The sequence below is a fragment of the Lytechinus variegatus genome, chromosome 18, assembly GCF_018143015.1.
Source record: "Lytechinus variegatus isolate NC3 chromosome 18, Lvar_3.0, whole genome shotgun sequence".
Taxonomy (NCBI): domain Eukaryota; kingdom Metazoa; phylum Echinodermata; class Echinoidea; order Temnopleuroida; family Toxopneustidae; genus Lytechinus; species Lytechinus variegatus.
Genome location: NC_054757.1, coordinates 11,190,115 through 11,211,235, shown reverse-complemented (window position 1 = coordinate 11,211,235; position 21,121 = coordinate 11,190,115). Strand labels below are relative to the sequence as shown.

Genomic DNA, 21,121 nt, shown 5'->3' with positions numbered 1-21,121 from the left:
AGCCATTCAGCTAGAATGCATGCAACAGCCAATGGGGATTTATTCAATGAAAGAACATAAACAGTCACAGAGAAAACATAAAGTGTAGACTGGAAGACAATGACGAAAAAGATGAAGGACACTCAGACATCTTGACAGATGAGAAATGCTTTCACATAATTATGATCTCTTTTCATTCATTGCATCTCTCTTTTTTTGAACAACCCAGCACGATCATCAACAAATGAAACTACTTGGGACCTCACCACGAAATGGTTACCCACTCACAACATACAATTGCACACAATCGGCATAGTCAGACAACACATCCATATGACAAAGAGACAGAACAAACAAAAAATGATGGTATTAGATGGAGAAAAAATGCTGGAATACGGGCTGCACGTTAGTATGGAATTTTCAGAAATAATAAAATGGCGGCATTTGCAAGAACTGCACATCTTCCGGAGTGGCCAGAGAGACATGGAAGGATGGAACAACCGCTAGATGGTACATGGAAATCAAACTGATTAAAATGACATTGCATGGTAAAGCTTGTTATGTTATTAAGTACTGTGCATAGAATCATTTTGCTTCTCTCGTAGGAGGGCTTCAAGGGAGATGAATAGGGGGATGCCTGGCTAAATTGAACGAGCATGACTGTTAACGTCTTTTGCATGAAGTGGATATATATCTCATTCTAGTACTGGAAGGAGGGGGAAGAGAGGGGGACTTGGCCGTTTTGGACCATTCAGGATGTTGCAGGAGAGCGAAGCATTGTGGGTAAATAGATGATAATTTGGTAACTAGTGCATGCTCGGATTACAGGCAGAGTTCCTTTCAGAATGACATGATGGTTTGGGCATTCACATTCGTTTTTTGTTTTTTCAGAATAGTTTGCATAGTTTGATACCAGGCTGGAGCACAGCAACATATAATTTCTAGTCACTTTTTCCAAGAAATCTCAGGTGGGTGATGTGGTGAAACTTGGAGCATTTTTTGTTTTCTTTCCTTTTCTTTGCTGTGATCCTGATTTTATATAAAATGGCTGTGAAGAGGCTTAGACTTGATGTTAATACAACACAAGGTTTGCAATAATACACCAGTTAAAACATGAAATTAGTCACATTTTCATTTCAAATTTGTTAGTGCTTACATTTCTTTCCCAAAATGTTATCAAGTAATTTCCACATTAGAACATTTTGGATATTATCATTGAGTTTGATGATAATTTCATAAAGATCTTCAGGCTTATACAGTCAGAAGCTACAAAATGATATGAAAGATCACCATACTTTTTTTTGTGAGAACAGGAAAACACTTTGGGAGAAAATGACTTCCATGCACTGAACAAGATGCAGCGACCAACTCTATGCCGACAAAGCTTATCATTATCAATAAAATGTTTATCATATTCACATAAATAGAAAACAATTAGGAAGGGCGGAGAGTTCCTCCAACCTTGTTTATGTAATCACAATATTTATACACTGTAGTACTATGGCAACCCTTATTCGCCAACAGCTTCCAACAAGATTGAAGCAGTCAAACGTCATTAGTGATTGCAAATACATAATACATTTTTTTTCCTTTTACAAGCCAAATAAAAAAGTTCAATTACACTTAACACCATTACTTCTTCTACTACTAGTTCTGTTACCACTACCACTACAACTAGTACTGCCACTTGGATACATTTTTATGACAAGGTGTGCATATAGAGATGGGAATTTATGAGGTTTATGAGGAAGGGTAAAAGGGGAAGGGAAATATGGCTGATTTTTTTTCTCTAAAATGCTTTTTAAAGATTAGCAGAGTTGCCAAATAGCAAGAGAGATTTCTCCAGACAGAAGAATGACCACTTCTCTACCTAATGAAATACAACAACATTATATCCAAAATAATGTCGAACAGTATAATATTGTCTGTTTCCTGCAAATGATCAATAATCTAAATTTACTGTGAAAAAAAATATTTTTACAGTTCAATGCTTTCCAGAGTTCTTCTAAAAGTGCTTATTTCAAGGGATTTGGGACCACGTAACACAAAGATTAGCAACTGACAATACGCTTGATTTGTAGAATTGATTGCACCCAATGATTAGGGGAATAAATCATAAAATTCAGCTCAACAATCATTCCCAAAGTTTTGTGTTACAGGGCAAGTCAACAAGAACATGTGCATGGGAGTAGGTCCCTGTCCCCATTCCCCAAAGCAATTTTGGTCTAATTCTTGAACATCTAGCGCACCATACAGCCTCTAACAGCGTATACTGAAGTATTAAACCTATATATGTTCACAGTAAAAAGAACTCCAGTATAGAATTTAACAACATTTTATACATAAACAGAACATATTAAGCTGACATCGATGGGTTATAAGGGTGGTCATAGGGGAAGGGTGGGGGGGGAGGAATCTAATATGTCCGACTTACCCCAAGGTCAGTTGGTCGAGCTGAATCACGGACATCCTAAAGAAGAGACAAATACAATACAAACAACAAAAGAAAGGGATAGAGAGGGGAGAGAGAGAGAGAGTGAGAGATAGGTATCAGGTATGGAATGCAATCACCTTATTTACAAGACAGAACTACGGAAATCTCCTTGATAGAACATCTAGACAAAGTCAAAGAGATAAGACAGCAATAAGTTGCATCTAACACAACTCCAAAAGTCGAGCGCAATTTGAGATATGATCAGTCAAAAGCGTTCATCGGGGAATTCTATTTGTTCCATTTTTTTCTTTTAATGTGAGATTTTCATTGCAACTTTTTACTGTAATGGGCCCTTTAACATGAATAACAAACCCCCTTTGCAAAAAAGGGCAATTTGATAACATTTAAGACTTGTCAGACTTGTCAACATGTTTATGTAGGAAATATGCAGTAAAAATTATACATTGCTGCTACAAAATGCAGTCTATATTCACTATTTTACAATAAATCTCATGCCCCTTCTATCATTCTAAAGAATTTGAGGTGTTTTTTTATATTGTTTTTGAATATTTTTAGTAATCCAAAAAATACATTTTTGTGCCTGGGCATTGTCACACTATAAACTGGCTATATATTGTTAGAAATCCCAAGAGTTAAGAAACCTGATCAATATCAATATAGCTCAAGCTTCTAGAAGAATTTTCCTCCAAGATTTTAAATCTTAAATTGGTCTTAAAAGCCCATACAGGTAACAAATGTACAGTCATATCAATGCCATTATCATGCAGGAACAATAGTTTATAAAGCCATCAAACATTGTAGAATATATAAAGGAGATAATCATTCTCATGCAATAACTCTGCAAGACACTTCAAAGAGTTTGGGGAAATGCTAATCATGCTAAGTCAAGCAAGGGAGTGTGAGTGTGTGCTCTCTAAATATCATTATAATAAATAATTAATAATGTTCAAACCTTATATTAATCATAAAGTGTATAATAAATATACTTTAATCCATTTTGATATAAGTATTTAATAGATGCAAAGGGCTATATTCATTTATTACTGTTCAAAATCAAACTTTAAATCTAGGTATTGGTTATTATATAAGTTATTGGTCAAATAATAAATCCAAGATTATCCAATGCTTGTATACATATTATCTGCAGGTTGCATAGTCAAAGTGTAATAAACTGTGACATAATAAAATGTTTCTTGCACAAAGTTAGGAATCTGGATTATACTGCAACTGTATATCATTACCATTAAAAAAAAGCAATAAAATGTGTTTTTTGGCAAAAAGGATTGACTGATTAAAAAAGTAGGTTGGTGTTAATAGTGTAGTTATACAAGTATAAAGCAAAAATGGTTAGTAATGCTTGCTATATGTATTAATAGTTTAAACTCATAAAAACTCTATTGAAAAAAAAAATAATGAAAATATTAATTAAAATATATAATAAATATATTAGTTAAAATTGTTAGGATTATAATTCCTTTTGTGCTTACAAAAGGGTTAAAAACTTAAAATCAAACTAAGAAGACAAACCACACCACGTAACAGTGCATAAGGGATAGCAGTGTGTGTGTGTGGGTATGAAAAGTGAAATTAGCAAATAAATTCACTGATTTATCTTACATTTATAATGGACAAAGCAAGTTTCTGCAGTTGATGAGGGAAAACGAAAAAGGAAGATGAGGCAATGACTAAAGGTAAATGCCATATATGAAATGAAAGAAAGAATATCATCATGCTTGATTTTTACTTAATCAAAGGTGTCACTACAGAGGAAGATGGATCCCATTGATATTTGCCCAACAAACCAATTTTATCTTCCCCAACTATTAAAAAAAACACTATTATCCTGAAACCCTTAATACATCAAAATGGACATTCTTTCACAGAATAGTTGCTCAGAAAGTCACTGAAAAGAAATTGAGACAGTTTTAAGTCCTATATAATAAAGGTAACATTGTTTCCGCTTGATTAATTATCAAAATGAGTAAAAGGTGGGGCCCTGTTTCAAATAAACTTGTTATAATAACAAATTTGCTGTTACAATTTTAAGCTACTGAAATGGTGTAATTTGATTGGCTGGTAGTGAACTTGTTATAGAAATTGCGCATGTGTTATTATAACAAGTCAATATGAAACGGGACATCGATTCAAGAGCAGACACATAACATGATAAATACAGGGTTAACAGGGGTACAGGAGGACAAACAGAGTCACAAACTAACTACTTTTTGGTCGTCCAACGGAGATGATTACATGGATTCATTTGGATTTTGTTATTGATTGGTTGAAAAATCAGGGTCATTGGTAGCAACTATTTACCAAGGGGAGGGGATTTTGTAAACCATCGTTTTAAAAAAAATCCAGAAAAAGGAGATAAAAGAGAATATATAGAGGCATAATGAGACGGTTGTTGACAATCATTTAAGGGTGAAAAGAAGATTTTGGACAGCTCAAAATCAACAAATCAAGTCACTGTGGAAGGTGAAAGTGGAACAAAATATTCAGAATCCTATATTTCCCACTCCCAACTACCATAGTACGACACAAGTCATCGGGAACAAGTTAAAGCACACACAACACTGAAACGCATAAGGAAAAAGAACTATCAGATTTGAGCGTACCTGAGCAAACTGCTCTGTTGCCAAGGGAACCTCGTCCTCTAGGAGACGTGGGGACCCAGACTCGGAAACGGTCACTTCCGAAGTGGACACGCTATAACCTGTAACACCTGGTTCTGACCTTTGCGTTTCGGTCTTGGACATGATAATTTTGTGTTCCATTGTGATTTGCTGCACTGTGGATTCTCCAGGATGTCCCATCTTGAACTCCTCAAGAGGGCTTTGTTGGAAGGTCTGTTGTCCAGGTGAGGTATCTCCTTCCCATGCCTGAGCTCCCATCGAGGTATGTCTGAGGTCAGTCAGGTCTGGGCCTGGGATGTTGGCTGTGCCATCTAGAGGCTCTGGGTCTCCCAACAGATCGGGGTTGATCCCATGAACCTCACTTGTAGAAACGGCAGCAAAGGATGGTTCTTCAATTGGCTCTGACCCTGTCAAGGGTTCTGGCTCCATGTCAGCGTATGGATTAATACCCTCCACCTGCTGTTCTGACTGGGATTGGATCTGGGGTTCCTCGATGACAACATCACCGATTGGATCCGGCTCCATGTCCCTGTATGGGTTGATGCTTTCTTGCTGCTGCTCACCACTTGCTTCAATCTCTGGCTCTTGGACAATGTCCTTAGCATGGGCGATGTAAAGATTTTCATCGGAGCTCATGCGATCAGGCGTCGGTGCCTCATCAACTTCAATCCTAACTTGCGACATCTTGGATTCCAAACGAACCCCTTCTAGTTCATCTGTCTCTACAGCCCCTTCAGAGGAAATAGAATCAACCTGCACCCTAATCTGTTCTGCAGCTCCTTCAAGAGTCTTATCAGCGCTACCTACAAAGACCGCGGTTTCTGCCGAGGATTCAGAACCCGATTCAACAGGGTGGTTGGAACTTTTGGAAGTGACCGTTACGCGAGTCTGCGTGACCGTTACACTTTTTGAGGAGGACGGACCCGCAGAAGCCATGTCCACGTTTGACTTCTATGGGGAGGAAAAGGGGACAAGAAAGATGATTTCTCTGTAATATCACTGATCAAAATAATCCTGGAGTTGATAAGTTCTTCCTCAATTTGCTTAGCAGTTTGTCTTTGGATTGAGATACATGTATCTCACAAACATTAAACAAATTTATTACAGATTTTTCTCTATTATAACCCATCATGTTCTGGTAAAAAAATCCAATGTCCTGATATTCTGATTATTTACTTTCCAAATTACATCACTGACTAATATTCAATTATACTGCAAGAGGTAAATAAACTAGTGTTTTCCAGAGAATTTTAAGAATGGGAAAGAAAAGGGCTCATTTGGCATGTTAGAAGGGGAAAAACACTTCAGAATGGCAATTCAAAACAAGGGGAGATAAGACAGACTTAGAACACGAGTCTTAACGTTCAGAAGTGAAATATACGGGCAAATATTTGGTGCAGGGGAATTTAAAACCTTTGGAGTCATTCAAAAAAGTTGATCAAGGAATGGCATGCCTTCTGTACTATCATACCCATACCATGCAGCCTTTCATATCAGTTGCTACACATGAGGCATTCGTTGCCTTGGCAAGACTACGAGAAAATTTATATTATTTCATGATGCCATCATGTAGAAATACATCAATACTACCAATGAATTATATGCTGATTATAACATCATTCAAACATTGGTACAAGATTACGCATCGTCCTAAATGAGAGAATTTATCAGTTTATCTATGTAAAGTTAAAATCTAAAGAGGCATGTTGCACTTTTGTTGCTTTTAAATACATATGAGAGCGATTTGATTAAATTAAAATTAATTTATAAGAAGAAAGTGATAGGAGTATTAGAGAGAGTAATACATGCTGCAAGCTTCCATTTAAATTCAAAGTTCTTGTTACAAGGTTGGTTATGTTATGAGAGAGGTGATGTTTTATACACATCAAGATGATGGATAAATATTACCAAGACAAATATAAACTTGAAAAAAAATCTTAACTGTTCAGATTATTGTTGCTCTTATGCCAAATAAATAAACTTTGCGGAACATTTTAAGCTTAAATACGACGGTTTAGTCATACTTTTAATTCGGATCAAGATATGAAGTAATCAAATTCACAAAATGCATCTTATCTTTCTTTACCAACTTCAGAGATCTATCCCTGTTTCACATTGGAGTATTAAAATGTATCATGTCAAAATGCTGGGTAAACTGCATCTATTCTTATCAATCCAAATCATGATGCTTGTAACCTTTCAAGTTTATTAATCTTTTTATTTTGTTGGGGACACCAAGAATTGGTTTGTGATCAAACTCAAGAGAATCTTAATGGTTAGTTTGGTGGTAAATGGTTAGTGTGCCTCAAAAAAATACCTCAAAAATAAAATTTAAAAGAAAAAAATAAATACATGTGAGCCAAAAAATAAAGTGACTGTAAAGCTCTGCAAATACAATACCTGTGGTCCAGTTGGGGAGGGAGAATCCTCCTAAGGAAAGAAAAAGGAAAAGGGGAAAAGGAAGAATGAATTATACATCACAAATAAAACGAACAAAGACAATTGAATATTGAACACATATATGGTTGACCCTTGCTTAAACATCAAGTCCACCCCAGGAAAATGCTGACTTGAATAAATAGAGAAAAATCAAAACTAGCATAGTGCTGAAAATTTCATCAAAATCGGACGTAAAATAAGGAAGTTAAAACATTTTAAATTTTTGATTATTTTTCACAAAACAGTGATACGCACAACTAGGTGAGTCAGTCGCTGCTGTCCATCACTCAATATTTCTTTGCTTTATTGTTTGAATTATACAATATTTCTTCTCTTTTTTTACAGATTTGACACTAAGGACCAATCTGACTGAACCATATAGTATTAAACAATGCTAATTCCACATGTTCAGGGAGGAATTAATCGTTGTATCACTTGACAATGAGGAGAACATTACAATGTTTCATATTTCATATAAGAAAATACAAAAGAAATAGTGAGTGGATGACATCATACTTTTGCATACCGTTTTGTGTAATTAAGCGAAACTTTAAAATGTCATAACTTTATTTTACATCTGATTGATGAAATTTTCAGTGTTATGCTAGTTGGATTTTTCTCTCTTTATTAAAATCAACTTTCTGTTGGGGTGGACTTATCCTTTAATCAATTTGGTAGGAGTTGTTATTTGCACCGTTTCTTTTGACTAGGTGGGCAGTAGTTATACAGGCATACATCACCCCTGACCAATCAAGTTGAGGCATTTTAGTAGCTTATAACATCAGCATGGAACTTACAATCAATAATGAGTTTATGGAATGGTACCAAACTCTGCAGGGGAAAGAGAGTTGGTTTCTGAATTTCAGAAATTATCATGACAAGAGTTCATGGCTATTAAAACAAAATGACTGTAATTAAAGAATTCTATGTATCATGTAGAAAAATAGATCTGAGCCCCCCCCCCCCCTCCCCCCCCCGACTTCCCGCAATACTCTCTACATACAAGGATACATTTTTTTTTACAAGTGATTACATCATATTCAGTTTTGCAAAATAGAGAAGTGGGTCAACCGCATGAAGTCAGAAAGATACTTACAGAATCAACCACATGTTCATGTATTTTATATGAAAACGACCGCTGGAAAACTCACACAAACTTTACACTAGCTCTCATGCTTAAGTTATGAATGAAATAAGGCCAGGCCAATTTACACAAAGCTGATAATTGATCGATCATACAGTTCCTCTCTACAATCGATTGCATATGATAATGAATGCAATCAATCATAGAAATTGGGAATACAATCAATTTCAAGCTTTGTATTACAGGGGAAGATTGATATATGATGCGATATGATAGTGGAGTAAAAGACATGCAGGTATCCATGCAAGAAATAGCCTGCAAAGAGCCACACTGCAATCCTTAACAAACATGTCTATATGGTTCAATTAGGAAGAGGCCATAGATAGGCTACTTTATACGTATAACATATAGGCCTACTTTTTTACATAAAGTCATACAGTTAGAATGTTCGATTGATGTCAAACACTGAAAGAACATAGTGGATACTGCTTTGACGGGCAAACACAGAAGTAGATGCACGTACCAATGTTTCCTCCGGGCAAGATTTATGTATCTATTCATATTTCAGTAGGCAGAGCTTGACACTAGCAGTGGCCCAAGGCAACCAAAAATGAGAGTTGGGCCACCAAAAATCTTTAAAAGCCAACACTTGTGGCTCGGTTGGGCTACCAAAGTTTTGATAAATCGTAACATTTTCTATTGTTTTAGGGCCACTAAATTTGCTTTGTGGGCCACTGAAAAAATGAAATTGATGATTCTGGTGGAACCATCTGGCCAATAGGATTACCATAATGTACAAAAATTACTGTTTTGTTTTGTATGAATATGAAATGTACTTCACAAAAGGTTTGATTTGCCGCTCTGCCGGTGAATTTAAAGGGTTATGCACCTGGGTCGAGAATGGCAAAAGCAGGTAAATGCTTTGTCAATGCACGGCCAGAGGATATTCATCGGAAGTGGAACCCTGAACTCTACGATGAAGATTCATAAGAATGAAAAGCAATACTAAAACATCATTTCTCAGAAGAAATTTGGACCATTTACTATGCCTAAATATGGTGATGGGAAAGAGGTGTCTTATCTATACATGGAATCTAATGATGGAAAACCTGACATGCAGCATGAATTTGTGATTGGTATATGAAAAGGGAGATGAGAAAGACCTTCAAACTACTAAGTAACACTTTCAGGAAGCACTTTACAGAGGAGCACCTCACAAAAGACATCTGACATTTATCAATATCTGTCTAAATCTTGATAAGTTCAGCCCAGGTTAAATCAAATTTTCATTTTTCCTCAAAGATCATGGTCGTGTCCCTTCAAGATATTCAGCTAAATGGGACTTCAAAAGTTAAGTATTTTTCTTCAATACTCCTCGGTTTTCTTATCTATTGATGACCTAGCATTGAATAGCACAATGATCAAAGAGAAGTATAAAGAGGGAATATTTCGTAACCATATGGATATTCAAAATGTAATATGATACTACTTCTTTTTCAACTGACGCCGTCATATCAACAGCATAATGGTCGGTGAGGGTAACCCGAGGAAGTGGCGCTCAATGATTACCTCTTTCGTTTCTTCCAGCGTTCCAAACGAGGGTTCAAAGTGCAGCTCTCTTCTCTCTTCTTCATGTTTCTCAAGTATCTCTTCTTTGATCTCCTAACGATGAGGGAGGGAGGGAGGAGGAGGAGGAGGAGAAACACAATAAAATAAATCTTCTCATGCATGTAAACAGAGCCAAGGCATGGCAGAATAAACATGACCAAAAAAAAGGTATGTGCAAGTTATTACAGCTCGATGCCAAACAAGTGTCAGGAAAGTTCACACAGGAAAAAAAAACCCAACCCGAGGTCAGATTGGTGAGTTTTACAGAGAGGGAAAAGGAATGAATAAATGTAGGTCACATCATCAATTTTATATCACATGATAAATACATCACATGATAACAGAAAGAATTATGAAATATAAAAATGATTATCTCTATGCACAGTGAGAAGAAACATCACAAGAAGATAGAAAAATGATAATGAAATTGAATTCTACTTCAGATGAAAGGATGTATCAGGGCAAATGAAGTCTGTGTATTTAGAATAAATTATAGAGGACATGATGACACAGATATTATGTTTGAATTATTCAGAACGTGTCATTATTTTACTCTTTCCCAAATAAAATCATGGACTGGCATATTTTGATGGGTTTTTTGTGTGTGCCTCATCTGTGCTTTTTAGAAGCCAATTTGATATTGACACTTCATATTCCTTGACGGTTTCAATACATAGTTTTTGGTTTCAAAGGCAAATGGCAAAATGTCACTGAGCAATTATTTAAGTAGGCCACAAAGATTAATCATGTAATATTTTAAACCTACAGTAAATCAAATCCTCAAGAAATAAAATGAAAAATCAATGCAGCAGAAAGATATTATTTAATGTTTAATATGTGATTTATTCCCCCCTCCCCCTCAAAAAAATTGACATTCTTTCGTCACTTGATGGAAATGCCCCTCCCCACCGGCCTTCATAAAAAAAATATTTTTAGATGGCATCTCGAGCATAGGTTCCACAACATGTTATCATACTTATATAAATGCAATAGTATAATTGCATTATACAAATAAACAAGAAAAAATATTAAATCAGTATGATGCAAACTGTTCAAATATTCAAACATTGAAAGGCCGTCCTTAGACTATGATTAATGAAGAAATCAAGTTTCAAAACAGGAAAAAAAAAAATAAAAGTAATTGATGACACTGCAAACTTGAAAATGGAAAATTGAAAAAAAAAAGTAACTGACCAGGCATGAAATGATGCGGAAGAAAGAATAGAAATGATAGGGGTTATATAATTATATTTTTTATTTTAAAAAAGTGCAGAAATAAACCTTTACCTCATAGAATTCGGCTGCAGCTGCTGATTCTTGTACATCCTGTTTGCAGAAAAAAAATAAATCTTGAAATGCTGCTTTCAACAAGTAGTTTATTCAAATGATGGACATAGATGCCTTACTATGGAAGAGAAGTTCTTATAATTATCTGTAATTTTACATGCTATAATGTGTTTTTTTTTTCAGATAGTTTACTATCAGACTTTTTGGGAAAACATCTTTTATCAGCCAACTAAGTGCTGGGTCCAAGATGATTTGAGCAAGTGCCCCTTGAAAATTTGAAATATACTGAAACCAAATCGTGTAGTATTGTTTAAATATGAAGTTCAAGATATATTTCTTTTTTTTTATTTATTAACAAACAGTGGTCTGATATGACATCAACGTTTAGAAATCAGTTTCAAAAGGTTTGATCTCTAGCTATACATGTATACTCTTATCAATATCAGAAAAAATATAAATGACAGATGTTTTGCTCGAAACACAATATCTATATAAAATTAAGAAGAGCACTAATATTACAAAATTAAAGAGATCTAGTGAGAGGAACAATTGGGGAACATATTACAATATCAAACAAAATTAATCATGCAAGAAGGTATAAACAACCATGCACACACAAAATGAATATTCTTTAAAAAAATACATAATTAGGCTGCATCGATGTTGAGCATGATTTTGGCAAAATTTGATATTATTTTGAAATACATTGAAAAACGGATGTGCAATATTGCAAAGAGGAAACTTCACTTAGTAAGGTATACTGCAGGTGAATGATTATAACTGTCATTATCTTGGAAGATTTAAAAAATTTAATACATGATAAAACAATTGGCTAGTATTCAGCATGCATTTGTTTACTACAGTACTATTGTACAAGAAGGAATAAAAACAAAACATTTAGCCTGCAGTGTGATCAAACAATGTACGATCGTGTAGCCAGAAAAAAGGAAAATTTGTTTTGACTAAAATTTTGAAGTTTTTATGCCAAAAAGGAAATGGAAATTTATGAATAATCAATCAGCCAACTAGGCCTAAAATGGCTACCGGTAAGCAATAATAAAATATTTTTTAAGAAGAAAGACATGTTTTACTTTGGCAATGAAACCGGATGAATTAGCTCTTAATATATATTTTTTTTGTAATATCCAATAGATGCCATTACAAAGACCTTTGAAAAATCCCTTATTAGATCATGATGACACAACCATTACCAAGGCAGAGTAGCTGCTGACCAAGACTGCAAACATATTTGCGCTAATATTCTTCAGGGTTAGAATACTTGTGTTCCCCACAATATTTCCTGTATACTACTGATGATTGTATTTTTAGATAAGGACACAAACTCAAGAGACAAACAGAATGCTCTTTCATACCCTTGCCCCTCGTAAAACTGAAAAGCGTGACCGTTTTCAGAAAATTGGGAAATTGGCCAATCTGCAACTGGGTACAAAAGTATCCATAAGTTGATTTTCAAAAGTCTTTCTAATTCTGACATCAACTAATTAGAACTAACATGATCATAGAGTTGATTTTCTTTCTAATCATAAGTACTACTAAAGAGGACACAAAATAGTACACTCACCACTTTCTAATAACTGGGACGACAGCTAGGCACATTTAAGGTTTGATATTTCTGGAACACGAACTTTGAACTATGAACTTTTTTCTTTCCTTAGCTGAGCAGTGCAGGCAGGTCACACACACACACCATGCATAAATACATGTAACAATAAGACCGTTTCAATCCAGCGTGGACTGATTTGAACTGGTGTGGACTGGTTTAAACTGGGTTCAACTGGAGCAAACAGCTTCACACTTGAACAGACAATATCAACAAGCCAAGGTTGTGCTGGCGAAAGTTAAATTGATCATAACAAAATTTGGACAACTTTTTTCAACTGGGTCAGAGCCATTCCAACAGTAAAACATTGAGGAATATTAATTCATTGAATTATGAATATGATGAGGGGTAATCATAACTTTTCAGTCCAAAGGTTGTCTAGATATTATATGACACAAAGGAATGATTTACATATAAACAGGTTATTGTATTCTTTTAAAATGGTTAGTATTTTTAGATGGATTAGTTTTACTACATGATTTCAAATGTGAATAATATTGTTTCCCTTCCTGGATAATAAATGTTGGAAATTGCTGGCCAAACAAAAGAAGAAATGAAAAATTAAAATTTCAGAAAAAAGATGACACAGAAGATACTGCACAATTTGCTGTAGATTAGAGAGAGATCTTGAAACACAGAAACAAAGGCATTGGAATACATGTAATAATGCATTTGCATAGTTCATAATGGAGAAGGCGCATGAAATGCATAACATCAATTGTATGTGCAAGAGAGAAAGAAATTTACAAAGGCAACTTGGGTATTTGAATGAAGGAACAGATTGATGAAGATAGAAGTGAGGAAGGATTTCAAACAGAGTCAACACATTGCTCACAAAGAACTTAATTTCCATCAATCGACTGCAACATGCATTCTCCTATGAACAATCAACCAACCAATGACAAAAAGCTCATGAAAAATATTGATCAGCAAAAAATGGGTGTGGCCACATATGTTAATTGGGATTTGGGATCATGAATATGCATGTACCTCGGAGGAACTGGCCTCGATAGCTTCTTCTTTCAACTCCTGAGCGGAGGGAGAGTTTTTGGAAAGAAGGAAAGAAATAAAAGGAAGAGAAAAGAAAATTCTAATACAATGGAATAAACAAAACTGCGACTCGTAACGTGTCATAATAAATTTTTCCCATGATGGCAAATTAAAAAACTGTCTTCTTTATAAAAAAAAGAATGAAATTTCCTAAACATTTTCTAAAACCCCTAAATAAATTCAGGATCGGATAAGTTGCTTCATCACATAATCGTCTGGAATAATAAATAAAAATTGATTCAGAGAAAATTTACAAGATTTACAGTTAGCCCCAGCAAATTCCTTTAATCATTATTGTACTTGACAAAAAAAGTGTAACGACAAGAAAGTTTGGACCAAGATTATATCCCTTAGGAAAGGTATCGTCCATGATTAAAAAAAGAATCTTTGTTTCAAATGGAATGGAGAAGTACCTTGATTAATCTATCTGTAACTTCTTGACGAGCTTGCTCCTATGTTAGTCAGATGAGAGAGCAATGGAAAGGAGGCAAAGAAATTGTAACAGTCTTTTGTTGGGAAAATGAGGGAATTAAATGTTAAATTGAGATACATCAGGTGTTTCTTTCTAGATTGAAAAAATATGAATATCAATATACTCCGATGAATATAACTTTGAACACTTAGAGATCAAGATATTTTGTTCAGGAAATCACTTGAATGTATTTCTTCATTATTTTTGTGTGTGTGTGTTACATGTGCACCTAACTTTGCTTGACAGCCAATTTGAGGAATAATGAAATGAACAAAATTTAAAATTAAAACAGATAAAAATGAAATAATTATTGAACTTATCACTAGAATGAACACATATTTCACAGTACACATCCCTAGATAAATACCATCTACTTATTTGATTTCTATCATTTAGATCTTGGTTTGAAAACTTCATCAAAAAGGATTATATTTTAAATACAGACTTATCCAAACATGATTTTCTCCACATTTCTCTACATTTTTTTTCAGTGTTACAGTAAATCATATTATCCCATCAGTTTTCAAAGATCCCAAATCACAAGTCTTTTGAGGAAAAACTTTTAAAGTTGAGGAATCTGGGAAATTTATAAAATTGTTTTGGGGTAATTTATTACTTTGCATAAAGTTACATAGTAAGTAATGTAAATCTTATGGACTTGTTGAATACCTCTAATGTACTTTGAAGAATATCAGGTGTTTGTTGCCCCTGTGTTACCGTGGAAATGAAGCATTAAGGTTTGTAGAAAGGAGAATAAACAAAACAGAGAGGAAGAGAGAAGAGAAAATAATAATTTGTTAAGGATGCCGCTGTAATTGACATTGAAAATCAGTTTCTTTAAATTTACACATACATGTACACCCACTGTACACAAAAAATAATATGTGGAGCTAATGTACAAAATATAAAATACAATCCAAAAAATATGACACATAGTTTAATTTTTGACCTTGATGCGCAGGAATAACACAGTACAGGTGCAACACAGATTGTTGGAATTAATATGCCATAGTTTCACCCGATTTTTGTTTTCAAATCCAATTCAACACGCAATAGTATATTTATATTCATAAATGTTCCCGCAGCGTGGAAAATAACAGTACACATTTTCAATCTCCACCATTCTGTGCCATAAATGGTAGTCTCATTTCTCAAAAATCCACAATCCTAACACAAATCAAACTCTCACGTTAAGCATTAATAAAAACAGGCAGGTCTTTTCTTTTCTTTTTTTTTTCCTTTGGAGAGGGGGTGGGGGTGTCTTCTTTTTCATGCAAGCATAACTGTGAAAAATCTCAGTGCATGTTTTGTAATCAATATTCAGTCAATTAACGACACAAATGTCTAGGATAGTCAAATTAGTTGGAAATTGCATCACTCGTCAAAAACTTGAACTTTAATTCACATGTGTGACATAACCTGGTGTGTACCTTAATATGATATATTCCTTAAATGTGAAGAGGATGAAAACTACTGCTCTGCTAAAGCCTGGGTGATTAGTGCTGTGTTAAATCAGTTCTTCCTTCAAAATTTTCTCTTAAACATTTAGTTTGAATCACATAAATAACAATGATTCATTTTCAATTTCAAACTTTTCACATTTTTTTTCACAGCATGAAATGTGAGAAAACAATATGCTTTTTATCGTATTCAGCAGTTTGTGTTCATGTGAACAAAAAGAAAATTTAATAATGAAATTATATATATGAATACAAGTAATAAGACAAAACTATTCAAAGTTCCTGTGATATGAATTTCTATTTCATTTGTGCTCCTTCCCAATTCCGGAAAAATGTGGGCCTAGAATGTGGGCCTAGAATTAGAAAAGATTTTTTCTTCAAAAATATACTGATCTTCTTTATATGTCCGGGATCTTGAAAACCTAACAATCCTTCAAATCAGAGACTTATAGTTATAATTTATTCATATTTAATCTAATTAATTAAATTAATATTTAATGGTATTATTATCTCTTTGGTGATATATATTTTAAATCTATTGTTAATACAGTGTAAGTGAAACAGTTAAATTTGCAGATAAGTTTAAGCAGAGGGGGAGAGAAAGAGGGAGACGAAGGGTAAGAAAAATAGAAGAAACAATGAATCAAAGAAAGAAAGAATAAAAAAAAGAAGAAAGCGAGATGTATTCAACAAAGAAGAGAAAGAGTGAGAGGAAGAAAAAAAGGGTGAAATAAATAAGAAACGATACCAAAGGTATGAGGCACATCATCACTTCTAAATGAAGTATACAACAATGATTTTAAAAAGGGAAAGGAGATGAAATTGGACGATACTATCTTTTTTTTCTTTTTCTGATAAAGCATATTCGAACACACTGTGGCCACTACAAACATCGATCCGGAAACACGTCCATCTGCCCACCACTAACATTGCCAACAAACGTATATATAAAAGACTCCGCCAACCACACCGAGCAAGCAGAACTTCCACGGAGGTCAAAGGTCAGAGGGGGTCATAGCTCAGGTGTTAATAGTGTCGGAAGGGTAATACACTGATGATCTGATAAGCATGCATACCTTGAATGCATGAGTGTAGGCAGTGTTTAATTCCCCTTGATCCTTTAACGCAGTGCAGCATGTAGGATTGAACCAACGAACGGTGCGAAGCGCAGTTTGGGATTCCATTTTTTTTTTAATAAGAACGGAGCATCGTTTAGAATCACATTAAATTTCAATTAGTGGGGTTAGTTAAAAAAGAAATAAATAAAAACATAAATAATGAAATGAATGAATAAAAGTCTTTAAAACAGAAATAAATTTGTAATAAAGATTATAAAAGCAAGCCAATATTCTGAATAAGCATAGGGCTTGCTTGAAAGATGCAGGGATTGGAGATATTGCTAAAAGGAAACATAAGAACAAATGGAAAGGGTAATGGAAAATAAAGTGAAATAAAAATTCATGCAATGTCTAATTATAGATGGAACAACAAGCCAAAAAAGGCAAATGAACAAACTGTGAGAAATCATCAGCCATGGAAATATGAGCTGACATGAATTTTCTTCATCAATGTGTAAACTTTAGCAGGTGATGCGAGGCTGTGTGCTCCAGATACTGCAAAAAATGGTTGGATTATTCAGAGCTAAAGAGCTTTGTACATCTGCATTCTAGGGTGCTACATTTTAAAAAATTCATGCATAACTCTCAAAAGGCGATGGTGAAATAAATAACACAATACTTCACTTGAAACAGTTCAGACAAAAATATATAGGAGGTAAAATAAAAAAAATAAAAAAGAGGGGAAAAGCAGTACCCATTTTAAACAAAAATGCATGCTACAGTGTCTTAGATGGTGGAAAAACAAAGCAAAATTGTCAATTAAACTATTCGAGCGTGGTTGTGGTGCCATGCTTCTTCAGGGCCTGTAGAGAACTTCTGGCTGAAAGTGAGAGATTCACAATCCCCTCTACATTGCTGTGGAGTAAGCTTTCAGTTAGAAAATATTGGGTGATAGCAGGACACAGATAGCTATGGGTGGGGCTGAAGGAGCAAACTTTAAAATGAAAATAATAATAATCATAAATGAATCAACAAAATAATGTACAGCTCGGAAGCTCAGGTGTACTAACTTCAGAAGAAAAAATAGTGGCATATGGATAAAAATAATATGATGAAGCCATGATTTTCTTCTACGTTTTCAGATGAATAAAAACAAAGGAGTTTGAGGATGAGAGATTGACAGGATGAATGGTACAAAGTAGGAGCAGTGAAGTAGATGGAGCAGGAACTTTTGAGGGAATTTTTTTCATTTCTATTTCAAAGGAACAATACCGATTTCATGTCTTAATTCATGTTCAGCATTCTCATTTATTCCCATTTATTACTCTCATAACTCAGAAATTATACACCCTGGTACACCCTGGATCACGCCTCTCCTTGTTGTTTCACACGTATCAACATCATTTAAATAAATTCATATCCCTCAAAAAAAATGTCTCAACATAGAAGACTGAACAGCAAAGTACACTCTCACCCTGATAAAAAAAATTTGAATAAAAATTTAATGGCCCGTATTCTGAAGTCAGGTTTAACTAAGACCATGGTCTAACTCTGTGCTAAAATTATGGGAAGCCAAAAGTGTCAACATTTTTATTAAGTCGATTCTTATGTTTACTGTGCTCTTTCCTGATTCATCGATGGTGAAGACAATCATCTATTCATACTTCCTAAGCCATTATGAATGATTTGAGAGCCAAATGAGTTGAAATATGATATCTCTATGGTTAATGATTCATGTAACAATTGGCCATCCATACTCAAACCACAATTTTAAACCTGAGTTTAAGTTAAGCCTGACTTCAGAATACAGGCCCTTGTGTGGTAGAAGTGTAAATTCATCTTCTTTAATGGTGCTGCATTAAAATGGGAGCTTGATTTTTTTTTATCAGGAATGGCATTACAAAAACAACCAACTGACAATCACATTCACAATCCTAATGCAACACTTACACATCTCAGATCAAACGCTTTCTCTCTCTCTCTCTCTTGCTTTCATTTTATTTCCTCTTAGATATCAATTGAAATAATCAAAAACAAACAACAGCAAAGTACCAACAAATACATGTAAGCACTCAAAAGAAAACATCAGCAATGAAACAAACAGAAAGTCAACACGAAAAAAACAAAAAGACAACAGGATACAAACAGACAAAACATGACAGGTCAATAAAAACAAAACACACACACTCAACAACTCAGACACCACATGAATATTCATCACAGATATGCAAATTTTATGGAAATTACCCCAGAGAACTCTAGCGTGATGTCTGCTTGACCTTGAGGTGAGAAGGCACCAAGGTCGTTTCCTAGGCGATCTGGAAAACAAAAGACATAGGACCAAAAAAATGTTACTACCTGCATTTGGAGGATGTCAAATTGAAATCTGGACAATGGAAAATGATAACTATATTTTCTATAAATTTACAAGTGTATTATCTGGAATGAGTATGAACAAGGGTAAGGGAGGAATACAAGAAAATATCTAGTAAAAAAGTATCTTCATCAGCTTGTGAAACATGACTTATCTATTTCGAGAGAAGAGGCGGCTCCTTTGAATGACCAGTTTTAAGTCAATAAAAGATAATAGTGCTATTCTCAGTGGCAGTCAGACACGATATGATTTCAACCAATCAGAAACAAGTATTTAAATGACAAGTCCACCCCCCAAAAAAAAATTGATTTGAAGAAAAAGACAAAAATCCAACAAGCATAACACTGAAAACTTCATCCAAATTGGATGTAAAATAAGAAAGTTATGACATTTTAAAGTTTCGCTTAATTTCACAAAACAGTTATATGCACATCCTGGTTGGTATGCAAATGAGGAGACTGATGACATCATCCACTCACTATTTCTTTTGCATTTGATTACATGAAATGTGAAATATTCTAATTTTCTCCTCATTATCAAGTGAAACAGTGATTAATTCCTCCCTGAACACGTGGAATTAGCATTGTTTAATACTATATGATTCAGTCAAGTCGGTCCCTATGGTCAAATCTGTAAAAAATGAAATATTGTGTAATTCAAACAAAATACAAAAGAAATAGTGAGTGATGGACATCATCGACCGACTCATTTGCATGTATCTGAGTAGTACATATCACTGTTTTGTGAAAAATGAGCGAAACTGCCATAACTTTCTTGTTTTACATCCGATTTTGATGAAATTGTCAGTGTTCTGCTAGTTTGATTTCTCTCTATTTATTCAAATCAACATTTTGCCGGGGTGGACTTGACCTTGAAGATTAACAATCAATTGTTGAGGATGCATTCAAACGGGAGTCTTTCTGCCCCAGGAGAGATATCAAAGGCACTCACCTGATTGGTCGAGAGCCATCTGAATGTCTCTCATCATATCCGAATCTTCATCTGGTTGGGCTGAAACATCTAGACTAACATAGTTGCCTAGGCAACGGTCGATGATGTCTCCCCTACCGATACTCCTGAGTGCTTCTTCTAGTTTCTCACCTGAAAAAAATTGAAAAGAATCAAATGAAGTGTGACTTCTTACAGATTTTTGTAAAATTTAGGGATTGTTTATTTGGGAGATGATAGAAGTTGATTTTGAATTGAGGGTGAATAAAAGTCTTTGTACAGTTCACTTCACTCTTCTACTTTCCTCAGAGTAGTACTGATAAAGGTCATTGTTGTCTAGGTCCAAATGGGTACCCTACAGGAATACTTGAAATGCTTGTGTGCAACAGGATGGCCCATCGGGCTTAAGCCAGGGTTATAATGAAAACAGTCCCTTGAGCATTCTGCAAAGTGGGTACATGCTCTATATAAGTTGATTTATTCCCTCGTGGGGGGCATTTTGGTCGAGTGGTTACGACTCCCATCTTACAATCAGAGGGAACAGCTTCATTTATTATTGTAAAATGTGCTACCCCCTTACCAGTTATGTGTTTTGCACTTGACCCAGGTGAGGTGAATGGGTAAGCGGCAGAATTATTTCCTTGAATGCA

The 21,121-nt window shown here is 34.7% G+C and overlaps 1 protein-coding gene across 30 annotated transcripts in view; it reads right to left on the bottom strand.

The window, feature by feature from the left end:
- LOC121431809 (ankyrin-2-like) overlaps positions 1-21,121 on the bottom strand; it is a 132,919-nt gene that overhangs the window by 26,142 nt on the left and 85,656 nt on the right. For 24 of the 30 annotated variants that reach the window (XM_041629551.1, XM_041629552.1, XM_041629525.1 and 21 more), the window contains 11 exons: positions 20,475-20,624; positions 19,397-19,467; positions 15,301-15,339; positions 14,573-14,611; positions 14,100-14,138; positions 11,489-11,527; positions 10,163-10,255; positions 7,471-7,500; positions 5,053-6,021; positions 4,052-4,075; positions 2,414-2,449 (listed from right to left, as the gene is read on the bottom strand). In XM_041629551.1, coding sequence (XP_041485485.1) covers positions 2,414-2,449; positions 4,052-4,075; positions 5,053-6,021; positions 7,471-7,500; positions 10,163-10,255; positions 11,489-11,527; positions 14,100-14,138; positions 14,573-14,611; positions 15,301-15,339; positions 19,397-19,467; positions 20,475-20,624 — 1,529 coding nt within the window. The remainder of the gene's footprint in view (positions 1-2,413; positions 2,450-4,051; positions 4,076-5,052; positions 6,022-7,470; positions 7,501-10,162; positions 10,256-11,488; positions 11,528-14,099; positions 14,139-14,572; positions 14,612-15,300; positions 15,340-19,396; positions 19,468-20,474; positions 20,625-21,121) is intronic. The other 6 variants (XM_041629530.1, XM_041629538.1, XM_041629553.1 and 3 more) reach the window with 6 other exon arrangements.